Here is a 19,953-nt window from a genome sequence, read left to right on the forward strand (position 1 = left end):
TAACCAGAATCAAAGAGAGAGATGTGTATTTTTAAGTTTGCAGATGAGCTGACAACAAAGCCAAGGTGCAAATAGGGTGCAATTTTTTTCTGAATATATTATTGTGTTTGCAAGAACTTAGAAACCCAATCTTCCTATGCCACACTGGAGCGGGAGCAAAACAGCCACTATTTCTTTTAGTTAGTATATGGATGCTATTATTTTTCAGTATGTATTTAGTTTTCAGCAAACGTCAAAAGTCAAACGCACTTTTAAAAATCCTGAAAATGAATGACAGGAGTTCAAGTGCATATTTTTCAGAGATGCACTGAACTTCAGATTGATTGCTCTGAAGTTTGCAGAGTAGTTCTGGATGCGAGTCATTCCTGCCAGGAGCAAATTCTCAGTGTGGCAGATGCTAGTGAGAAAGAAGAGCCATGTATTAAAAAAATTTGTTATACATATACATATATATATATATATATATGCATAGGGTGATTTTGCATTTTTCTAATGATTTTGCACCTGTTTTGCCCCTCGCCAGCTAGAGCTAGCTGCTGCCATTCTCCTGTTGCAATACTGCAGTTGTGCACTTAAGCGCGGATGGAGAAATGACCAGTAGCCAGTTGCCTGATGATGGGTGCAGACCGCTGTTTCTGCACCGCTCGGGTCGCTTCGGTTTGTGCAACAACACGTTGCAGTGGGAGCTTTTCTGTTGTAACATATCGATATGTTTTATCGCAATCAATAGCTGTATCCTCCTGCGTATAAAATTAATAAACCCAGGGGTAAAGCTCTGTGCACATATGGCAATTATTACGTCTGGAAGTGGCTGCTGTGTTAATTGATAGCAGTAGCAAGTTGCAGCCTTGATTTCACTGTTTCTTATATGAAGATCCTGTAAATAGAATTTTTGCACCCTTATTATCAGAGCTCTTTCTCCTTTTTATGAAAAATGAATCACTATAAAAATGTTTAGAGCCCCCGAGCTCACTTAACTTCGTTATCATTTTGGATCCTTTGTCCCTTAACAAGAAGTTACTGAAAACAGATAGTCTGCAACCTATGGAAGAGGCATGCCAGGCTCGCCTGCCCCTCCGTGAGACTCGCCTGCGGTCCCCGGAGCAGCCCAGGGCTGATGCCACCTCGGGACCCTGTTCATAGCGCGGATCCTGCGAGGCGAAGCCATTTCAAAAGAAGATAAATAGATGACTTGGCCTCCATGCTGACATAGCTGAGAATCATAAAAATCAGAGGCTTTCCAAGTTGTGACTGGAGCTAGCGTAAATTTTAAAATATTACAGATTTAGTATTCCTCGCTTTTTAAAATTTTGCATAATATAAGCATGATGTTCCTTAAAAAAACAGGCATTCCTAACTAGCATACCATGTATCCTGCTGCGAACCTCCAGTAGGACCTGGTTCCTTTCTCTGTGAACTCGAGAAGTCAGTAAGCTGATAAAGGCTGGGCGTGCTTGAGCGTGAGATCCTTCACGTCTATAAATGAGAAGCTACTGATGATCAGGGCCCAAGAAGTGCCACCTATAGGTATCAGCGTTCAAATTCAAACTTGCTTTACACGTGGACAAAACAGTGAGCCTGTCATGGTCTCCAGAAGACCATTACTACTGTCAGGTGAAGCTCTGTACRGTTTCATCCTGTTTCTCCCTTCAGGCCTTGCACAAGATCTTCGTATCCCTTAATGCCTAGAAGATAAACAACTGGCTGAYGATGGACTAATTTGGGGAAACATCTGATAATAATTTAATTGTATAACTACAAATATGGTGTGTGCAAGCCTTACATGTAGGGTTTTCAGAAGCACTGATAAGGCTTTCATTGACTTCAGTGCTATGCTGGTGTTTTTTCTGAAAATCTGGAGTTTTATATMTTATGATTGTCTCCTTTACATCCTACCAGTAATTCGATCCAAGTTCTCTAGGGAATCTGCTTCCAGGGAATATGCTTGCTGCTCGTACATAGGACTTTGCACATCTTTCTGGAATCCAGAGAAGCGGCTTTCGTCCAACAGTGAAGGCATGGAACAAAACGGGGTATTGCACAACCGGCCGAGGCTGCTCGGGAGGGCTGCGCGTCGGGTGAGTGACTTCAGTAACAGTGATCCTGCAGCTCAGGAATGAGCTGCATTGGCCAAGAGGAAGACGAAGGGTGGGCTAGCACAGGACACTCCTATTCCCAAGCTGCTCTTTGACATGGAGACTAATACATACGTGGAGGCTTAATATCTGCYCCCACCGCCCCTCGAAAATCTTCCAGTTCCCTTCTGGAAACTGCTTTCTGGGTTCAGTCACTTCATTCCAGAGTAATTGCCTTCTTCACAAAACAGCATAATTATGSTGGAATGAAATCACCTTCTCCTGCAGTTACAATAGCTACTTCAGAAGAGATATTCAACGATACAGCTACGCAGGTCAGCTTTCCACAGAAGACTGCACAGTGTTTTGGTTATCCAAAACCAGTTTTGAGGAAAAAGCTAAAACGTTCAGATGACAAGGTGCACTCTACTCAGTCAGGAGAAATGCGGGTTCTTGGGCTAATTCTTCAAACCAAGAGAAATGTAGAAAGCAAAATAAACCACTCTAGGAGGAATAAAATCCRCAGCAGTGCAAGAGCTTTTTTTGCCATGTGCAGCTCTTCCCCCACGTGTTTCTGCTGCGATGGTCTCAGCTCTGCAGTCACCTGGTTTTAGTCCACTGACTGCAATGCAGAACTTTAACTCCAGTTACAGTCCTGGAACCAGCAGAGCTGATTAATGCTTCAGCCTTGCCTGTGGCAGCTTGTGGATTATAATTAACTGCTTCCCATTAAAGCAACAGATGAGAATTCGTGCAGTTACATGCAGAGGTTTTAGAAGGTGGAATAGTGTCCTGTAACAACAGTTATTAAATTTTTTTTTTCTTGCTGACCCAGGATTAGACCATCAAGAAACTATGGATGTTGTAAACTTAAGAATTCCTTTGAACCTGAATAGGAGCAAAGCTGGGCTCTGAGCAGAACAGGGAGAAGGTGGAGGGTCAGTTATYGGGTTTTCCAAATGCATCGGTTGGCTAGGAAATAAGAAAGTTGTTTGTTCAAGTTTGTGACTTAAATTCATAACTACATAAAAATTTGGGTGAAAGAGCTGTTCAACAGGTAGCCTAGGAAAGACAAGCACTGATRGGAACATAGGATTTGCTGTTCAGCAGATGCTAATAGTATAGTTAGCATCTTTTCTCAACCAGTAATAAAAACTAAGAATAGTTTAGCGAACAGTATAATAAAAAAGTATAATAAACCAGAATGAGCAAGCAGCAGTGGTAGCCTCATGGAGGCTGGTTGCCTCTTAATTCATAGTTAACACTTGACTTTTCTCCTGCAACAGAACAGAACAGCCAACGTGCAAAATACAACATTGGTGTTGTACGRAAATATCCAGATATCAAAATGTGGGTTTTAGAAAATTGAATGTGCAGTTCTTTGTGTATCCTGTAGGGAGCAGAAAAATATTTCTGTATCCTGTCATAAGGGAAGTCCGTTGCAAGGGTTTCCTCCATCGTTGAATCAGATGTGTGCTTGTGTGGTGTCTTGCAYGTCAGGTCCTGGGCAGGCTGTAAAAGATGCCCCAAGCAGTTGTCATCCAGAAGGAGGTTTTGCAGCAGTGATGAGCAGCAATCAGCAATAGTTGCAATTGCAAACAAAAGCAATGAGTTAGCAGCATGGTTTGGGGAGAGGAGAAGAGGTAAGCGGTGGCATTTTCCTGATGTCCTCCAGGATGAAGGATGTTTTCCTTGCTGCTGCTGCCATGGTGGCAGAAGGTCCTTGCCAAAGCCACGGCTGGACCTGTACTGAGAAATGCAGGGCCTGRTGCTCTGCAAACGTGGTGGAGGGAAGACTCTGGAGCTGACATACAAACTCCAGTCACTGACAGCAGTATGAACTACTAAAAGAGAAGAATCAAGTATTTCTTCACACAGAGTCTGACATCTAGTCTTGACCTTTCATTGCACTGTGAAATATCCAACAAAGTTGAAAATGAATATAGCAGCCAAATCTGATTTTTATGTGGAAGTTCTTGAGATGCTGCATACYGTGCAAAGGCACCTACGTTACCTGGCATTCATTTGGCTGTGGAATTTAAAAAAAATGTATGTCATTCCTTAAATATATATACCATATAGATATACACCATATTCCTTAGATTTAATTTCTTCAGTGGCACATACAGAGCCAGGGTCATTCTCTTACTTCATGAGTATGGGAATGAAGGGCATGTGTAGAGACTTTGAGCAGAAAAGTTTAAACTTTACACGGACAAAATGTAGCATGAAACAGTCCATTTCTGGGTATCTAGTTGTTTGTCACCAGCCACATTGAACTGGGTGATTTCATGAGACATTGCTTTAAGGAAGCTRCTAAAAGAAGGAGAAAATATATAAGGCAGGCAACTGCAGGAGCTCCTCRTTTGCTCAAGCACAGCACCGTTTCCCCAGTTGCCTTCCTCCTCCATCCTGTAGAAAGCCACCCTACGTACTCTGTATTTTTACGACATTTTTCACTGCGTCTCTATCTGCTTTGCATGTGTTGTGCAGCCTTCCTTACTTAGCTGCATATGTTGTTAGTATAATGAAAAGGCCGGTGCCAAATGCACTGCATGTGTATGACGTGTTGTTTCCAAATATCTTGCAACTTTGGTCAAAGCAAASTAAAATTACACTGGGATGCTCTGACAGTTTTTCCTCCTCAGTTGAGAGCTATTTCCAACTCATGTGTTTGCTACTTCAAACCTGCAGAGCAGGCAAGGCAGCTAAAAAGAAAAAACAATCCATTTTAAAATGGATTTATTAATTTAATACTATTTTTAATATGAATTTTTCCTCATTCCTTTTTTTCCCCCCTCCAATGTAAGATAATGACTGAGGTCAAATTCTAAAAATTTAATCCCAGAAGGTGCAAGATTTGGAGAGTTATAAGCCACTGAAAAGAAGGTAAGGAAAGAAAACGTGTTGCAGCCAAGTTTCAATTATGCTGGTCCTTTTGCTCTTCCACTTTTAAGGTTTAGGTCTCTTCTCTGAATTAGTCATTTAAATTAAGCTTCCTTGACATGTGGTGGATAGAGAAAAATATTCTTCAGAACATTGGTTGACAGGTGAACTAGGTAATGGAATATAATCTTTCCCACTTTTGTGCTTTGAGACGTTTTCACTTCTATGTTTAAGGAGTCAAAATAAATTTAAGTACAGCGTGTAAATCCCAGACACAGTTACAGCTTTCCTTGCAGCGTTGGGTTAAATGTAAACAGCATGAATCTTACAGATACCTTTAAATTAAAAATGCGTAAATCAGAGCTACGYCTGAGACGTTTGCAGTAACGGCCCCGAGCAGCGAGAGCGAGGAGGACGCGCGATCCGTCAGCTGAGGGCTCTTTCAGCCACGGCGCTGCGCGGAAGTTTGGTCGCGACCCTTGGGGCAAGTTGCAGCGCTTTTATCGAGCCGATCTGCCGAGCGATTGCCGCGGCGGGGAGCCGGGTGGGAGATYGCCGTCTCGGCGAGCAGCGTCCTTAAGGAGGTCTCTGCTGTTGGAGTTTACAAGGCAGATGGTGGAGCTTTTCTCGTCGCACGTCCTGACCGTACTAGCGCTCCGGGCAGGCGTTTCCAGCCACCGTAGGCTCCTACAGTCTGGAAGATGGGGAGAAGACTTCCCTGGGTGGCTTGCAGCTCAGTAACGCCGTGACCTCCTCCAGCAGCTTCAGGARGAGCATTTCCCTTCCTTTGCCGCGGTGTTCAAGTGGCACCTCCAACTCTGAGCGTAGATCAGGCAGCAAAACTGCCTTTGAATTCCTCTGGCTTATCTTTTCCACCATGTTTGGCCAAGCTCGGTTCTTCTGAGCCGAGACCAGCAAAGACCGTGTGTTATCGCCAGGGTGAACGCTCCAGACCTGAGAAAGGGGGCAGAGATGTTGAACACCGGAGGGACGTAACAGTATTTACAGATAAATGAATTTAAAAATTCTAGAACTGTTTTCTTCATGTTTTAAAGACCATCTTGAACAGAGCAGGAGGTCTTAATATTGTAAATTCACTGAAAACAAGCAGATATGGAGATATTCCTTCTAAATTATGGTAAAACAGAAAACTCGTGAGATTTTCCTGTGTTATTGCAAGAAGGAAAGAGCAGTTCACTTGGGGCCCGTTTTCAGCTCTTGCTCATTAGCAAGTCCCTCTCTGAGCTAAAGTCATCACTGCTGGTCCGTAAGATTTACAGGTCCGGCGCTCGCAGACTCAAACGAACTGGATCAAAGGGCCGTCTCCCTGCAGCGCTGCCCGGGCGGCCGCCGCTCCGCTGCGAGCTGGATGCGAGCGAGGATGTGGTGGGCTTGGGGCGCCGCGCGGAGCCACATCCTCGGGGGAGGGACCGGAGGACAGCGGCGCCGGCTTTGCAGCCGCTGCTACGTAAAAGCGCGACTTTGCAAGGCGAGCTGCGAGGAGCCCGTTGCATAAGCAAATCTTAGCGAGAAAGTCAGCAGCAACGAGAGAAATGAAAGCGGCGTGTTAAACCGCGCAGGCGAGGGCAGACGGGGCTCTGTGTCCGGGCTTGGTTTCAAATCCCAACTCCACGTGCCACTTTGAACCCCTGCGCAGTGATAGCGGAGAGACGCTTGGTCCCAGTTGTCCAAAGAAATGTTCTCCCGGGCTTGGCGAGATGATGCCGCGGCATCGCACTGGCTGTAGAAAGCTGGGTCAGAACTTGCACGTCTTCCAGACGGGACGCCGGGGGCAAGTAGTGCCTCTTGCAGCGAAGCCGAGTGCTCGTTCGGCTGTATCGCCAAAACATGAAATGGTGGGTCGTGGTCTTGAAGCTTAGTTCTTCCCTTGATGGCTACAACTGTCGTAAACAGCAGGCTTTTTTGCATTCTTGGTTGCCCATCACTGGTGCAGAGCAAGGCAGAACGTTGTTTGCACAACTGCTGGGGAGAGACTCTCAACCAGCTGGATTTTTTTTCTCCAAACCTTTCCTTGTTCATATTCGTATGCCCTTTTAAAACTTCATTCCAGCGAGTTTTATTTCATTGTGAAAGCTTTGTAAATCATATCAACTAGACTAAAAGCGTGCAATTCCCTTTCCTGAAAATAATTAGAATATAGTTGTCTCCGATGTGACAGCTGGAATATTGGTTGACGTTTATAGTGTTGTTCTTGCTTTAGGAAAAGGCTGATAAAGGGAACACAGAGCTGTAATTTTATCCGGCAGCCTGAACAGACTTTGTAACCTGGATACACGAGTTAATTCTTTTCTGCAATGTCTTCACCTAGCAGGCTTCCCTTGTCAGCTGCAATATCTTCAGCAGATCTTTGGCAGGGCCTGAACCGTAAAAGGCCTTTTTTTGTTTTATACAAGCCCATTAGCTACCCATTAGGATTTCCTGCTGCCCAGGTGGAGCTGGGACCCCAGAGGCACGTGGCCTTTTCCCGTGGAGCCAAACATCTCGGCTCCTCCTGCTTCTCTTGGCTGTGCACAGTCCCTCTCTCCTGCCTTGCACTTGCTTGCCAAACTTAATATTTTCTGCTTTTGGCAGAGAGATCTGAACATTGCACATACAGATTTAGGAGAACTTAAATTTTTGCCCTATTCAAGGCCTTCAAAGAGTTGTTTCTCTCTCTCTCTCTCTCTCTCCTTTTACACGACTGCAAAAGTGCAAAGTTCCCAACTGCGTTACTGGAGTGAATTGTGTTGGTTAAAGTTGACATGTAGCATACTTGGAAGGTGGCAGATTTTCAAGTGTCTCATTCATAAAATGCTGGAAAGATGTAATTCAGCCTTGGATCTGTTTTGTTTGCAGGAGACTGGGGTTTTGTTTATTTTAGGGGGTTGTTTATTCTGGAGTCTTTTTAAGCTTGCGAGCTGTGGGTTTGAGGCTTACGGAATTAGTGGGTAGCCAAGAGCCCTTCTTTGAGTGAGCTGATAAGGTTTTATTCGCTTAATTGTCAGGTGCATCTGAATAAACTGCCCCAAATCTACTCCGATTTTGTAACCTAGAAGCCGTCTTTGCTTAGCAACTATTCAAACCTTCTATATGCGGCTGGCAGCAAACGTGGGATTTCAAAATGAAATCAGGCTTTAATGAGAACATTTGCCGCAAGCGTGCTGGTTTGCACCGCCGCGTAAAGCTTTGCGCCGTGTTTCGGAGGAGGCTGGGTTGTGGGTGAAAAGCAGGAAGCCTGGAAGTGTCTTCTCGCAGCCGACGGGCTCCTCTCCCTCYGTGCACGAGCAGGACTGAGAGTTTGCAGTGGGGCCTTTGAAGGCTGGTGAGAATTCCAGGGGTTACACTGGTTTCCAGACTTTAATTCCCTAAATTCAAAAGCACACAAAGATTTTCACTTATTTATCTGAGTAGCTGCTTTGCTTGCATAACGGGATCACAGTGCTCCAGCAAAATCAGGCACTAGAACCATTTTTGCGATAGGCTTTCTTCATTACATGTGTTTTATCTTTTTTTTAGTGGTTTTTTTCAATTTTGAATAATTTTGAGATTATTCTTTTTTTTTTTTTTTTTTTTTTTTTTTTTTTTTTTTTTTTTTTTTTTTTTGTGGCAAAGCCAACTTATGTTTTATTTCCTGCAGTGTTGCAAACAGCTGTGTAGTGTTCCTGTTGCAGTTCTTTTGAGCTGTCACCTTGGAAATGGTCTCTAGAGATGGGTATCCAGCTAGACAACATGGTGTACAGCACAAGCCTACTCTGGTGAGAAAATCATAATTATAACAATAATCTCGTCAGTTCCCCACAAGTATAAGCCACTCATGGATTCCTTATGCTAGAAGTAGTCCCGTATGGTTGTGACTRTATAGAAATCTTCCCATACGGCTGTGACTATATTCCCGTGACACATGCAGTGTTAGGCAGAAATCAGCAGTGCGTAATGTGCAATTCCATCTCTTCTGAAACTTTTCTCCTCGCTCTGAAATTTCTCCGGGTGGACAGAGTGTCTCCAAAGACGAGCAGGGATCACCCTGTTCCCTCCAATAAACCATTTAGGGATTTTCTGTGCATCAGCAGCCGTTCGCATGGTACAAGTCGGGGTAGTCCAGCTGGGTTTGCTGAACAAGCTTCTGACCAAGGCTCCAATTTCTCTAATACCCTGTCGAGAAGCAACCCAGAATTGCGTCTTGCTGAGATGGGTGCAGGACAGCCTGAACTGGGGAGCTGGCTCCTCCTGAGAGTCTCGGAGCCCTGTGCCTGCAGCGGGACGCTGTGTGTACGGTTTGTAAGCACCCACGTGCAGTTTCCAACCTCTCCTGTGCTTTTGTAATGCCATGCAAGTCAGCGCTGGGTTCCCCTCCTTTGAACCAAGGTCACCCTCACTTTGAGCCTTTCCTTGTAGAAAGCAGGGGGTGCCAGTGCCGCGTGCTGTCCCGTGCGTTCGTGCAGAGCTGTCGGAGAGCTTACAGATTAAAGATGCGATGTGAAGGCAAAACAATTTCTGCAACGTGATTGAGATTCACGGAAGTTTATCAGCAATATTTCCTAGCTGTAARAAGAAAATAAGAAGCAAGCCTGTATTTGTGTGCATCCCTGACTCTCTAGATGGACTTTCAAGCTGTCAGTGTTTGCAAATCTATCYTGGAAATAAATGCATTCTTTTCTTTTTAGCAATTTGATGCTCCAGAAAGCTTTGCTGTCTTGCAAGGTTGCTGCAAATATTTCACTTTCTTAAATTGCTGTGCCTTTACCAATAAGCATCTAGGCACAGCTGCTGCATTGATTTTCCCAATCTGACCTGGCTTCTCGGTATTCGGTAACAAATTGCTGAACTCTCAGCAGAGACGTGCTTGCTTCTCTGYCCTTTCAAGCCCTAGGGTGTAAATTCACTGCTCACGCCGTGCGCATTTGTTTTGGTGCTGCTGTGGTTGTGCAAACCTTTACTCCTCGTGGTCTGGAAATGGAAGCAGCACATCAATGATCCAAACTTGCTGAAACATTTGTGTGTCTGCAGAAAAAGTAGGTCGTATCTCATTAGATGAGTATGGGTTATCTGTTTACTGAATTTTACTCCCTGGGAAGAACATCCCCTTCTGCTACAGCCTGTGTAATTGCTTAAACTGTGCAGGACGTTCAGCCTGTGCATACRTTTTTGAGTGTCTTTTTACCTTCTTGAGTTTTCCATTTTTTCTTCAAAATCTCCTGACCTGCTCCAGGTTGTTGCTCTCAATCTTTCAAAATTTGAACCTATTCCTTATGCAACGCTTTGAGTACAGTTTGCAGCTCTTGCTTAGTCTAGAAGATTTCCTGTTTGCTTCCTTTGTCTCCCCAGTGTAATCTTCCACCACGCTGTCTAGTCTTTAAGCCTAAAAGAGATACGAAGATGGTATCAGGCAGGTGTAGTGTAGCTCATACACATGCTTCACCAAAATCGTATCGACTTTCTGTCACAAGTCCAAGAGAAGCAGCGTAAATGCAGATAGAACCAGAGAAAGATGAAAAAGCATTGAATAATTGCAAAAAAACCCAGAATTAAATAATTGCAAAATTTTAATCTGTCCATATCTTGGAACAAGTAGTCACAAATGTTCTTCCAGAAATTGTGGGAAACTGGACGCTGCCAGAGCACTTAAATGCTTATGTATGCTTATCTACCTCTATATATATAGGTATGAACATATATATGTAAATGTTTCCATAGGTACGTGTATGTGTCAGGAGCAAGGTACAAGGTCTGAGGCTGAATTGTTTCCAAGGCTGTTGGCCATTAATCTGACACAGATTAGGATTTGGGGTACAAAATCTGAAAGTGGCACTGTGGATTTTGCACACAAATGTAGGTGTTTGTTCTCTGCCCAAACTCCTTACAGGCTGGTATACTCGGGCAGGTTGCAGAACTAAGCCTTCCTGTACGATAATTGCCAGCTCGGGGATAAATACTGCTTAGGGCACCTATACCAAAGACTTGTTACTGTGCTGAATCTGAGCCCTGTTTTGGGGGGTCTTTTGTCGGTGTTTTTTCTTTTTTCTTTTTTTTTTTTTTTTTTGGCCAATGTATGTATATTCCTAATGAGGTCCAAACCTGCAGATGCTCCCTAGGCACTACTACTATTTAGCTAAAGGTGTATGAAATACATAATTTGTCAGTGAGTCATTAGGGTATCAAACAAGGCTCACAGTAAGGTTTTCAAATGCACACAAATCACATTTTCAGGAAGACTTTGAAGCTTTCAGTTCATGGCAAGTTAATGAGAATTTGACTCTGAAATGCGTAAGACTCTTTTGGAAGTGGTACTTTTCGTCTCAACCATTCATATTACCTTACATTGGCTTGCTGTTTCAGAAACAAGAGTTTCTTACAGAGTACTTGAGGAAAAGAGGATTCTCCAGTTTCTTGTTAATCCAATCGTTTGGTTTCTTTAATTTCCACACTGACTGTCCCCTTTCTTTAATTAGGCCTGTTTCCATCCACTAAGGTATCTAGGTCACTGAAAAGCAAAGAYGTAGATGAACTCCATGTCTCTTAAAGCAACTCCATCTCCATTGCTTATGTGTTCTCATGGACTGGAGATCRTCCATTGACATGACATTGCAGCCTCCCAGCAGCTCCGATGTWTAATTTGTGAAGGGAAAGGGTTTTTTTTTTTCCAATGTTTGGCTAAAGTAGTCTAGCTTCAATGCCACCGGGCTGCCTGGAGTCGTGCCAGGTGTTGTTGGCTGGTCGTGATGCTATCTTCCTAATCATTAACTGCAAAAAAAAAAAAGGAAAAAAAAAATGTTGTTGTTGAACTTTTGTGGTAGCAGAGTTATTGCAGCTCAGTTCTACATCTGTTCATCGGACTTCCTGTGGTTTTTCATCGAATCATATGATTGACAGCTCAGACAGTCTGCAAAGGTTTTGGTCTGTCTAGTTTTATACCCCCGTCCCAACCACTAAATCTGACTTCTGCTTTGTCTGGYGGAAGAAAACAAGATAGGTTGCTGTGGTAGATTGATGCACCAGCGCTGATAAGTGTTGTCTATTTAAAGTCTGCCGCTCAATCCTAGTGTTACCTTGGGCTCTGAAATTGAAAGCGAGCAAATGTCTCCGGTAGGTTTGTTTAAAACTAGCTGGAGGTATCTCTGCTCTGGTAGTGACTGAGTCAAAATGCAAATAATGGCTCCACTGGACCCATTTATTGCTGCTTTGACTTGCAATTTGGGGAATTTCGTTAGCTGTGGTATTTAGCAAGGGGGGAAAAAAAACTTCACCAGCGCTGTCTTCTGTGTTTTGCAGGAATGCTGTAAGAGTTCTGTGACCTGGTTGTTTCACAGCTCTGCTGAAACATTCATGTAGTGTCATCTCCTGTATGTCTGCAGCACAGGCAAAGGCTTCAGTTCATTCGTTTGGAAGCAGTACATGCAAAAGATAAATGGCACAGAGCTGGATTTGAACTTTCCTTGACCTACCATATGTCAAAAATCTTAAAGCTTTATGTCATTGGTCAAACTTTTCGCATGGTATTTAATGCTTGCTGGTCTAAAGTGTTTCAAAGTCAGTCTTGTAAGTCAGAAACATTTTGAGGTCATTTGAATGTGATGATTTTAATGTTAAGAGGTTTTGTTTTCAATGAACAAACCAGCTGGTTTGACATAGGCCACCACATGGCCRTGGATCATGGCAGTGACCTAACAAAGTTGGATTTGAATTACTGACCCGGAAGTCCAAAGCTCTGTGTCTCCTTAACAACACATGGAGCTATTCTGCGTCCAGGTGGACAGCAAAAAACCAATCATTTCTGTCATCATTTATCTTCTTTTTATAAAGATACACTTGAAATAAAGTATATGCAATGGCAACATATATAGTCACTGACACAAAATGTTATCTCTCTCCTTAAAATCTCATTATCCTTATGTACATTTCCAACCTGCAGAATGTTCAAGACATATGTTGGGTGTGATAKAATCCAAGGTGGTTGCGGTGGAGTTACAGTCTTTAATTGGAAGTTGATTATTAAATTGCTACAGTACGATCACAGTAGATAGCAACATCGATCAGCCTGAAGAAAGGCGTAATAACAAAATCAATACAAGACAGTCATTGCCTGAAAATACTACAGCTATATAGTTTATTTTATGCAGTCCTTCTAGCAGAGAGATGATGGCATAGTAAGAGCTGAGCATCTCAGATGTAGCTACTGGAATCTCTAATACAACAATTTTACTTATGTTTTAAAGCTGAAGAACACATCGAGCTGTGTAAGAGTCCAAAATGGCTCCAGACTAGTGCCATGAGTGCCTGCAAAACCCGTAGTTATAATCTGTGGCTGTGCAGATGGAAAAACAGTTATCTATGTCCAATTCCTCTGAAATTAGCAGCTTTAATCACTTCTTTCCCTTCTGTCCGAGAGGGACTACTACATGCTGCATCACTGGCGTGCAGCCACCTTTGGGGTGAAGAGTGACAGCTGTGTAAGGGCTTTTCTCTGCTAGGAAATGTTATGGTGGTTTAATCATGAGGTTTAACCATTCATTCTGCTGATGCAATGCTAAACTGAACACGTTCCTGTCTACACTGACCACAAGGCAGGAAGCGTTTAGGAGGGAAGCGGGGAAGATTACATTGCGGATAAGCAAGGTAGGATATCAGTTAAAAAAATGCACAAGGGCTTGACTGTGTGAGGCTGAACTTGCCAAAGGAATCCCAGTGTCCTGAGAGGAGAAGTGGAGTGGCAAAGGACTAAGGCAGGACGGGCTTGAGGATAGGGAAGCCAAAAGGGAAAGGAACAGAGGATGCTAGTAAAGAGGATCTCACAAGGCTGAAAAGCCATGCTGTTCTGGAAAGGATTGGAAAGATGACACTGATGGTGACAGAGCACAGCAGAGTTTCTAGGGGAACGTGAGGTGCCGGTGGTCAGAGGAGTCCTAGCAGAAACCTCAAGATGAGATGGTGAGGAGAGCTGAAGTAAGTGGCAAAATATCTGTGTGGATCTTCAAAGTGGTTTCCCCAGGAGGATGACTTAAGAACAAACCCAGCATGGGGTGAGCAAGGGCAATGACAACGGAGACATAATGGGTAAAAGAGAGGGTGTTTAACACTGAGAAAAGAAAGGTGAAATGGAAGGGGAGGAACTGGGAAGAATTTTGCATGTAGAGGATGAGAAAAAGAAAATGTGAGTGAGTGCAAAATAGAAGATGTGATAAAGAGAGACCATGGAGACAGAGGGGTAGCGTTGGGGAAGGGAGTAGACTAGGAGACAGGAAATTAGAATTGGGGGTGGATTTGGCAGTGTGGACTAGGACTGAGGAAACAAAACGATGTGGAAAGTTAAACAGGATGGTCAGAACAGCCCAAAGGAGAAAGGTGGTAGAGGAGAATTGCTTGGGGACACAAAAGGGTTATGGGAGAACTTCWGTGCTGCAAACTTTGTATGTCACACTGGGAAATGAAACTTGCTGACGTACCTTTGAGGTTCTAGGCTTTGAACTCAACAGGAGTTGAATGCCTAAGTGCCTTAGTCGTGTCCTACTGCTTCAGATCCTTAACAGAGGTGATATCATTGGAGAAAATACTGTCCTTCCTCCCTCCCTGAGTTGTTATAAGGATGAGCTCCCCACAGCTTYTGAAGTCAAGTGCAATAATGGCTCCGAACGATCCTTTCTATGCTAGTATTGGCATCAAACTAACTAGAGTTGGGGTGAGTGGCCTGACCTCAACATAAACTGAGCCACACTGTTGGTTGGAGCATGCTACAGGGTGCCACCAGCGTCCCTGTGGACGTAGGAGAAGAGATGCTGTAARCCAAAGCTAAAAAAGCTGCCCGTCAAGATGTGTTCCTCATAAAGCGTAATGCAGGAGGAAGCTTTGAGGCTGGGTGTAATTGYAGATGCTCCGTGTTTGCACCAAACTGCTCTAATAACAGCAGTATATAAGGAAAGAGTGGAATACTTTCCATGTTTTGTGACTCCCAAGAATACAAATAGGCTGGATGTGTAAAAGTTAAATGAATGACCCTGAAAGCCAAGTGGCCAAGAAATGCCCCTTCAAAGGAGAGTGCTCCAGCCAGAAGAGTCTGGTACCCCAGCACAAGGAAACAGTACCCTGTGAGCTCAGGAAAGATGATAGGGTATCCCTCCATTATTAATGGGCAAAGAGGCTTCCCAGCCATTGCCGTGCTTGTTCTGATCATGTCACACCATCGAGTTTATTCTTAGTCTTAGCCACAGCCTTATAAATAATAAAATGGGTCATGTTTTATCTTACCCCAGTGATCATTGTAATGCGGCTTTTCTCTGAGACTCTGCCAAGCCCTTGACACAGGCAACATTTAGAAGCAGACAATACGATTGAATAGCACGATATAAAAATAGGCTCAGCTCTGCCCCAAAGCACATGCACGAACACGGTGGGGTTGCAGTGAACTGCCTCAGTCTCCGCACCGCTGTGGGAGGGAAGAAAGGAAAAGGGGCTGGAAAGCTGAGGGTGCGGCGTGCCTATCCCGTCGGGACCGCCTGGGCTGGCCCAGCTGACGTGTGTTGATTCTGCAAGTCCTTTGCTCAAAGCTGGCCCTGGAAAACAGCAGCCTTTGTGGAAACGGTATTGTCTAGCCTGCAGTTTCCAGGAGGTGGAGGTATCTGCGTAGATGCCAGTAAGGCCTGTAGCTTAGTGTGGCTTCAGCTTGAGAAGCTGAGGTGGAGAAGTGGAATAGATGCGTAATCCATCTCAGCTGAGGAGCTTGCACGATTTTCCGTGTAGTGTAATTGTCGTAGCAGTGCCACTAGAGTCGTTTTGCACGCTCTTCGGCAGTGGGAAAGCCCAGACACAGCAAGTAATGACTTACCCCAGACTAGAGAGGAACCTGTAAGCAAAACTGGAAATAGCATCTAGGACTGCAGGGATCTGCCCACGGAGTCTAGCCACGCTTCCTCCCTCCCACTGGGCTTCCTGGGAAAAGAGCATTTCTGTCCTGGAAACTTCTATATTGAGAAAATCTATCAATTAGGAGAAAACATTCAGTTTACTATAATGTTCTGTGTTCCTGAAAACACATCACAAACTGCATGTATGTTTAGGACCTTTCCAAAGGAGTCTCCTCCTAGGAAGCTGAGTACAATTAATAGCAGAATCCTTTTTAGAGAAGACTGAAAATAAGCAGGTTTGTACATAAACAAGTGAGAAGGCCGTGGTGGGGCTGCTGTAAATAAGTTTTCTTTAAGACCTTTGTATTATGCAAAGGATTCATGTTTTTAGTCTTTGTTCACAGACAAATTGAGTACAATTCCGGTGGTAAGAAGTATGATTAGCAGCAAAAGGATGAAATGCAGTGTGTGTTCAGCTCAAAGGCAGAATTATAAATCATCTCTTTATCCTTTGTGGTAAATATTTTCCTGAAGTCTAATAGTTTAGTTCCTTGCATTATTTTTCTTTTCACCAGATCTCTTTCTTCAGTGTCTGTGTGGGCTGCGTGTTTGCAAACCTTCCCTCAATGGGCTTTTGTTTCTTGTTGCAGAAGTTTCCTGAGCTGAAGTTCAAGTACGTGGAGGAGGAGCAGCCAGAGGAGTTCTTCATCCCGTACGTTTGGTCCTTAGTTTACAATTCGGCGGTGGCCCTGTACTGGAACCCACGCGACATCCAGCTCTTCACCATGGACTCAGGCTGAAGGAGCGGGTGCCGCAGCCACGCCAGCTCGACTCTGTCTTGCTGCGGAAAACCCAACTCGGCACTGCGTGTTAGTACCTGGCCCCTTCCAGTGTGCCCCCTCCAACCCCAAAGCTTACAGAGAGCCAAGCTCGCCGCTCGTGTACAGTCCAACTTCGGCACCTTGGAAGCCCGTCACCGTGGACGCTCTGGCAACGGCCTGCGGTGCGAGGAACTGGCGCCTTGTAGGCAACCTTGTATTTATAGTCCTATAACCTAGAGCTTGTTTGATGAAAATGAGGCCTTACACATGGGGTGTGATGTTACTACCGACCACGAAACTGATTGTTCCTTTAACTTCACTGGGGTAAATGAGAAAGGAGATGGGCTGTGATTTGGAAGTAGCATTTGTATTTTCCTTTCTTGAAAGCAAGGCAGCTTCTTGGGGTCAAGCTTTCCGTGGTCTGCTGGGTTCTGTGGTGGGTTGCTCCAGCCTCGGTACCACACTTTCCCTCACTGCCCTTTTATTTTGATGGCACTGTCACGGCTGCGGTCTCTAAATCAGTGTCCCCCTTGTCATGCAAGTGAGCTAGCAAGCAGCATATTAAATTGGCTCTACAGACACATCCAAAACACTTGATTTTAGTCTGAAAATGTCGGTGGGAGGATTTTCAATAGCAAGTCTTTTCWGGTTCAACAACATTCTTTAGAGAGCTAGAAATACACCAGCTTTCCGAGGGAAGCCCCTTGCAGACCTGCTTTGCTGTACTTTGGGAAATTGAATGTGTGAACGAATGTCCAAAGAAAATAGTTAGAAGATTGTAAAATAGACCAATGTCCTGTGAAAATGTGTGTAGTGGTGGCAGTGTGTAGCAGGGATCCCCTGGCAAAATTCTGTGTTGAAAATCCCCTGTTTGCTATTGCAGGGTTTATGGCAGAAGTATAAATTTATCTGAATGTAGAAAACTTCTTTTGTTTTTGGAAGTGTCCTTTCCTGATATACCTGGCTTAATGCAAATAATCCAAAACCTGCCTCTGCGGCTGGACAAACAAAAGAAATGGAAATGGACTGACCTGATTTTGAAGGAACATCTCATTTTTCAAAATGGCTTTTATTTTTTTTTTTCCTTTTTTCCCGTCTCTGGGGAGGCTCCTGGCAGTGCTCACTCGCACGTGGACGCAGACGCTGTTGTAATCCCGGCGCTGCTGTGTGCAGGACTGTCACCGGGGCATTGCATGCCAAAAGCATGAAGAGCAGGGAGTCGGTTCCTAGAGCGACCTGGCGAACCCCTGTGCTGGCTGCCTACCCCAGTGTGTCGTGCTTGCTGAGCTGAAGAGTAGGGTGCACTCGCTTCCAGACAGTCCTCTGGGTGGCTTTAAATAGAATTATTTGCACTCTTTTTCCCTGAAGGATACACTAGATATTACTTTTATCTGCTAATTTAAAGGTGGAAGTCCATGGAAATGCTGACTTAGGGGAAAAAAAAAAAGAAGCTTTCCATATTTATTTAAATGTAACTACAAAGAGACATGAACAGCACAGGAGCATTTAGGACTTTAAAATGGCACAAGCTTTTGAGAAGAGGCAATAGTAACTGGAGCTGCAGTTTTTTCTTAGTAAAACACAAGAAATGATTGAACTGTGCCTGAGCTGCACGTATGTTTGTGCTCTGTTTAGGATTTTTCTTTCTTTCTTTTTTTTTTCCTTTGGCTCCGAGCAAACGTCAGAGGGGAATGACTCTTCCTGGTTACTGCAGTGATTTGTAATTTTCTCTTTTAATAAAAGACTTCAGAGCGTTTGTGAGTCAGCAGAGCTTTGGGAAGGTCGCTCTGAAGATGCACTTTCGTACCGTGGAGTCYGAGGCTCCTGGGTCAGCTGCATTTCCATCGGGCCTGCCCACCCCGTAACGACCACCCTCTGCCCCGTAACGACCACCCTCCGTCCCGCGGGCTTCAGGAGAAGCCGAGCCCTTGGTAAAAGAGGGCTCGGATGGAGCAGATGCTTAGAGCATCAGGGTGCCAAACTGGAGCGAACCTGACTTTCTCCAAAAAGGCTTTTTCTAAAGAAAAGGGTATGTGAAGCAGCAATCTGAAAAGATAGGTCAAACCGGCTGCTGGATCAGGGCAGGAGTCGCACAGTGAGTCATTTTGGGCCGTTCTCTCGTTCCAATGACACTGAAGCGCAGAGGAACAGGTTTGTTGCAATTGCATAATTTCCTCGTGCGTTTAATTAATATGCAATGCTTACGGAGCCCGGCTGGCTTGGAACAGCTGGAGCTGCAAGCCAAAGTTGCAGCGGCAGAGCCAGACCAAGATTTATGCGCGAAGCCGTGCCGGTCTGATTGGCTCTTGGAGGAGTCTGAGCGTTATATAGGTCTGGCCGTGTCCTGAAGTCTGCAGTCTGGCATGTTCACAGATACTCTGTTTTCCTTCAGATCTGTAAAGTATCACCTTAGGGATCCTTTTCATTACTTTATGTGAAAGATTTATTATGCCTAATAAAAAGGGAAAAAAAAATTCAACCAGTAACTGCAGGCTGTAGTGGTGGTGGTGGTGTCGCGTGATGGCCGCTGCGCGGTGACGTTTGGCCAGCCGGTCTCGGCGCTTGTCGGACCCAGCGTGCGTGAGGCTGTGCGCCTTCGCAGGGCTCTGCGGCAAGGAGAACCCGCGTTCGATTTACCAAGCAGGCGGTTGTTTAAATCCGCGCGCGGTGAAAGGAGGGATGCGTCATGCCGCAGCAGTGTGCTAGTTCCCACCTAACGGAGGGCTCTTGCCAGCTCGCGCCGCAGCTTCCACCATCGCAATAGCCGAATTGTCCCCGTATTCCTGCTCCTAGAGCTGTGATACCTCTGCTCAGCCATGTTAGAAAAGAAAATCTATTGCTGTGGGGTAGGGAGGGAAAGCCAGGTCTGCCCTGTGGTAGTGCAGAGGACCGTCGCTTCTGTGGGGCTGAAACATCCAGGCGGAGAGCGGGCGGGAAGCCAAGTTACCACGTAAACTGATAAAGTGGAGACCAGCTTTTGGACATGAGAAACCTCTTGGTTCCTGAGGAGGGAGAGGTTGTCCTTGCTCCGTGAGCTGAGAGACACTCCCRTCTTCCCCTTAAAATGAAGCAGTTGGTTGCAAGCTGTGACTTTTTTTCCCCCCTTGCTTTCTTACGGACGAGTCAGGTGTCCTCAACTTGGGTAAAAGCAGTCCAAAACTCTTCCAGATTTGAGGATGTGGTGGGTGGGGGGAGATCCTACTAGTCTAAAAGGGAAGAGGATTTTAGACAAACTATAGGAACAAAACACACTGTTGTCAACGTAGATTGTTGATTGACAAGTTAAACGGGAAAGGCAGCAGCAAATATCCCCCCACCCCTCGCCTTTCTGCAAAC

The 19,953-nt window shown here is 44.8% G+C and overlaps 1 protein-coding gene across 1 annotated transcript in view; it reads left to right on the forward strand.

The window, feature by feature from the left end:
• The window catches only part of DYM (dymeclin), a 211,303-nt gene extending 194,618 nt beyond the window's left edge, over positions 1–16,685 (forward strand). Inside the window, exon 17 of the mRNA XM_085322185.1 lies at positions 16,447–16,685. Within this exon, the coding sequence (XP_085178311.1) occupies positions 16,447–16,596 (150 nt within the window). The 3' untranslated portion in view covers positions 16,597–16,685. The remainder of the gene's footprint in view (positions 1–16,446) is intronic.
• Positions 16,686–19,953: the final 3,268 nt, after the last annotated feature.

The sequence above is a fragment of the Rhea americana genome, unplaced genomic scaffold, assembly GCF_003343005.1.
Source record: "Rhea americana isolate MKP2758 unplaced genomic scaffold, rheAme1 scaffold_75, whole genome shotgun sequence".
Classification (NCBI taxonomy): domain Eukaryota; kingdom Metazoa; phylum Chordata; class Aves; order Rheiformes; family Rheidae; genus Rhea; species Rhea americana.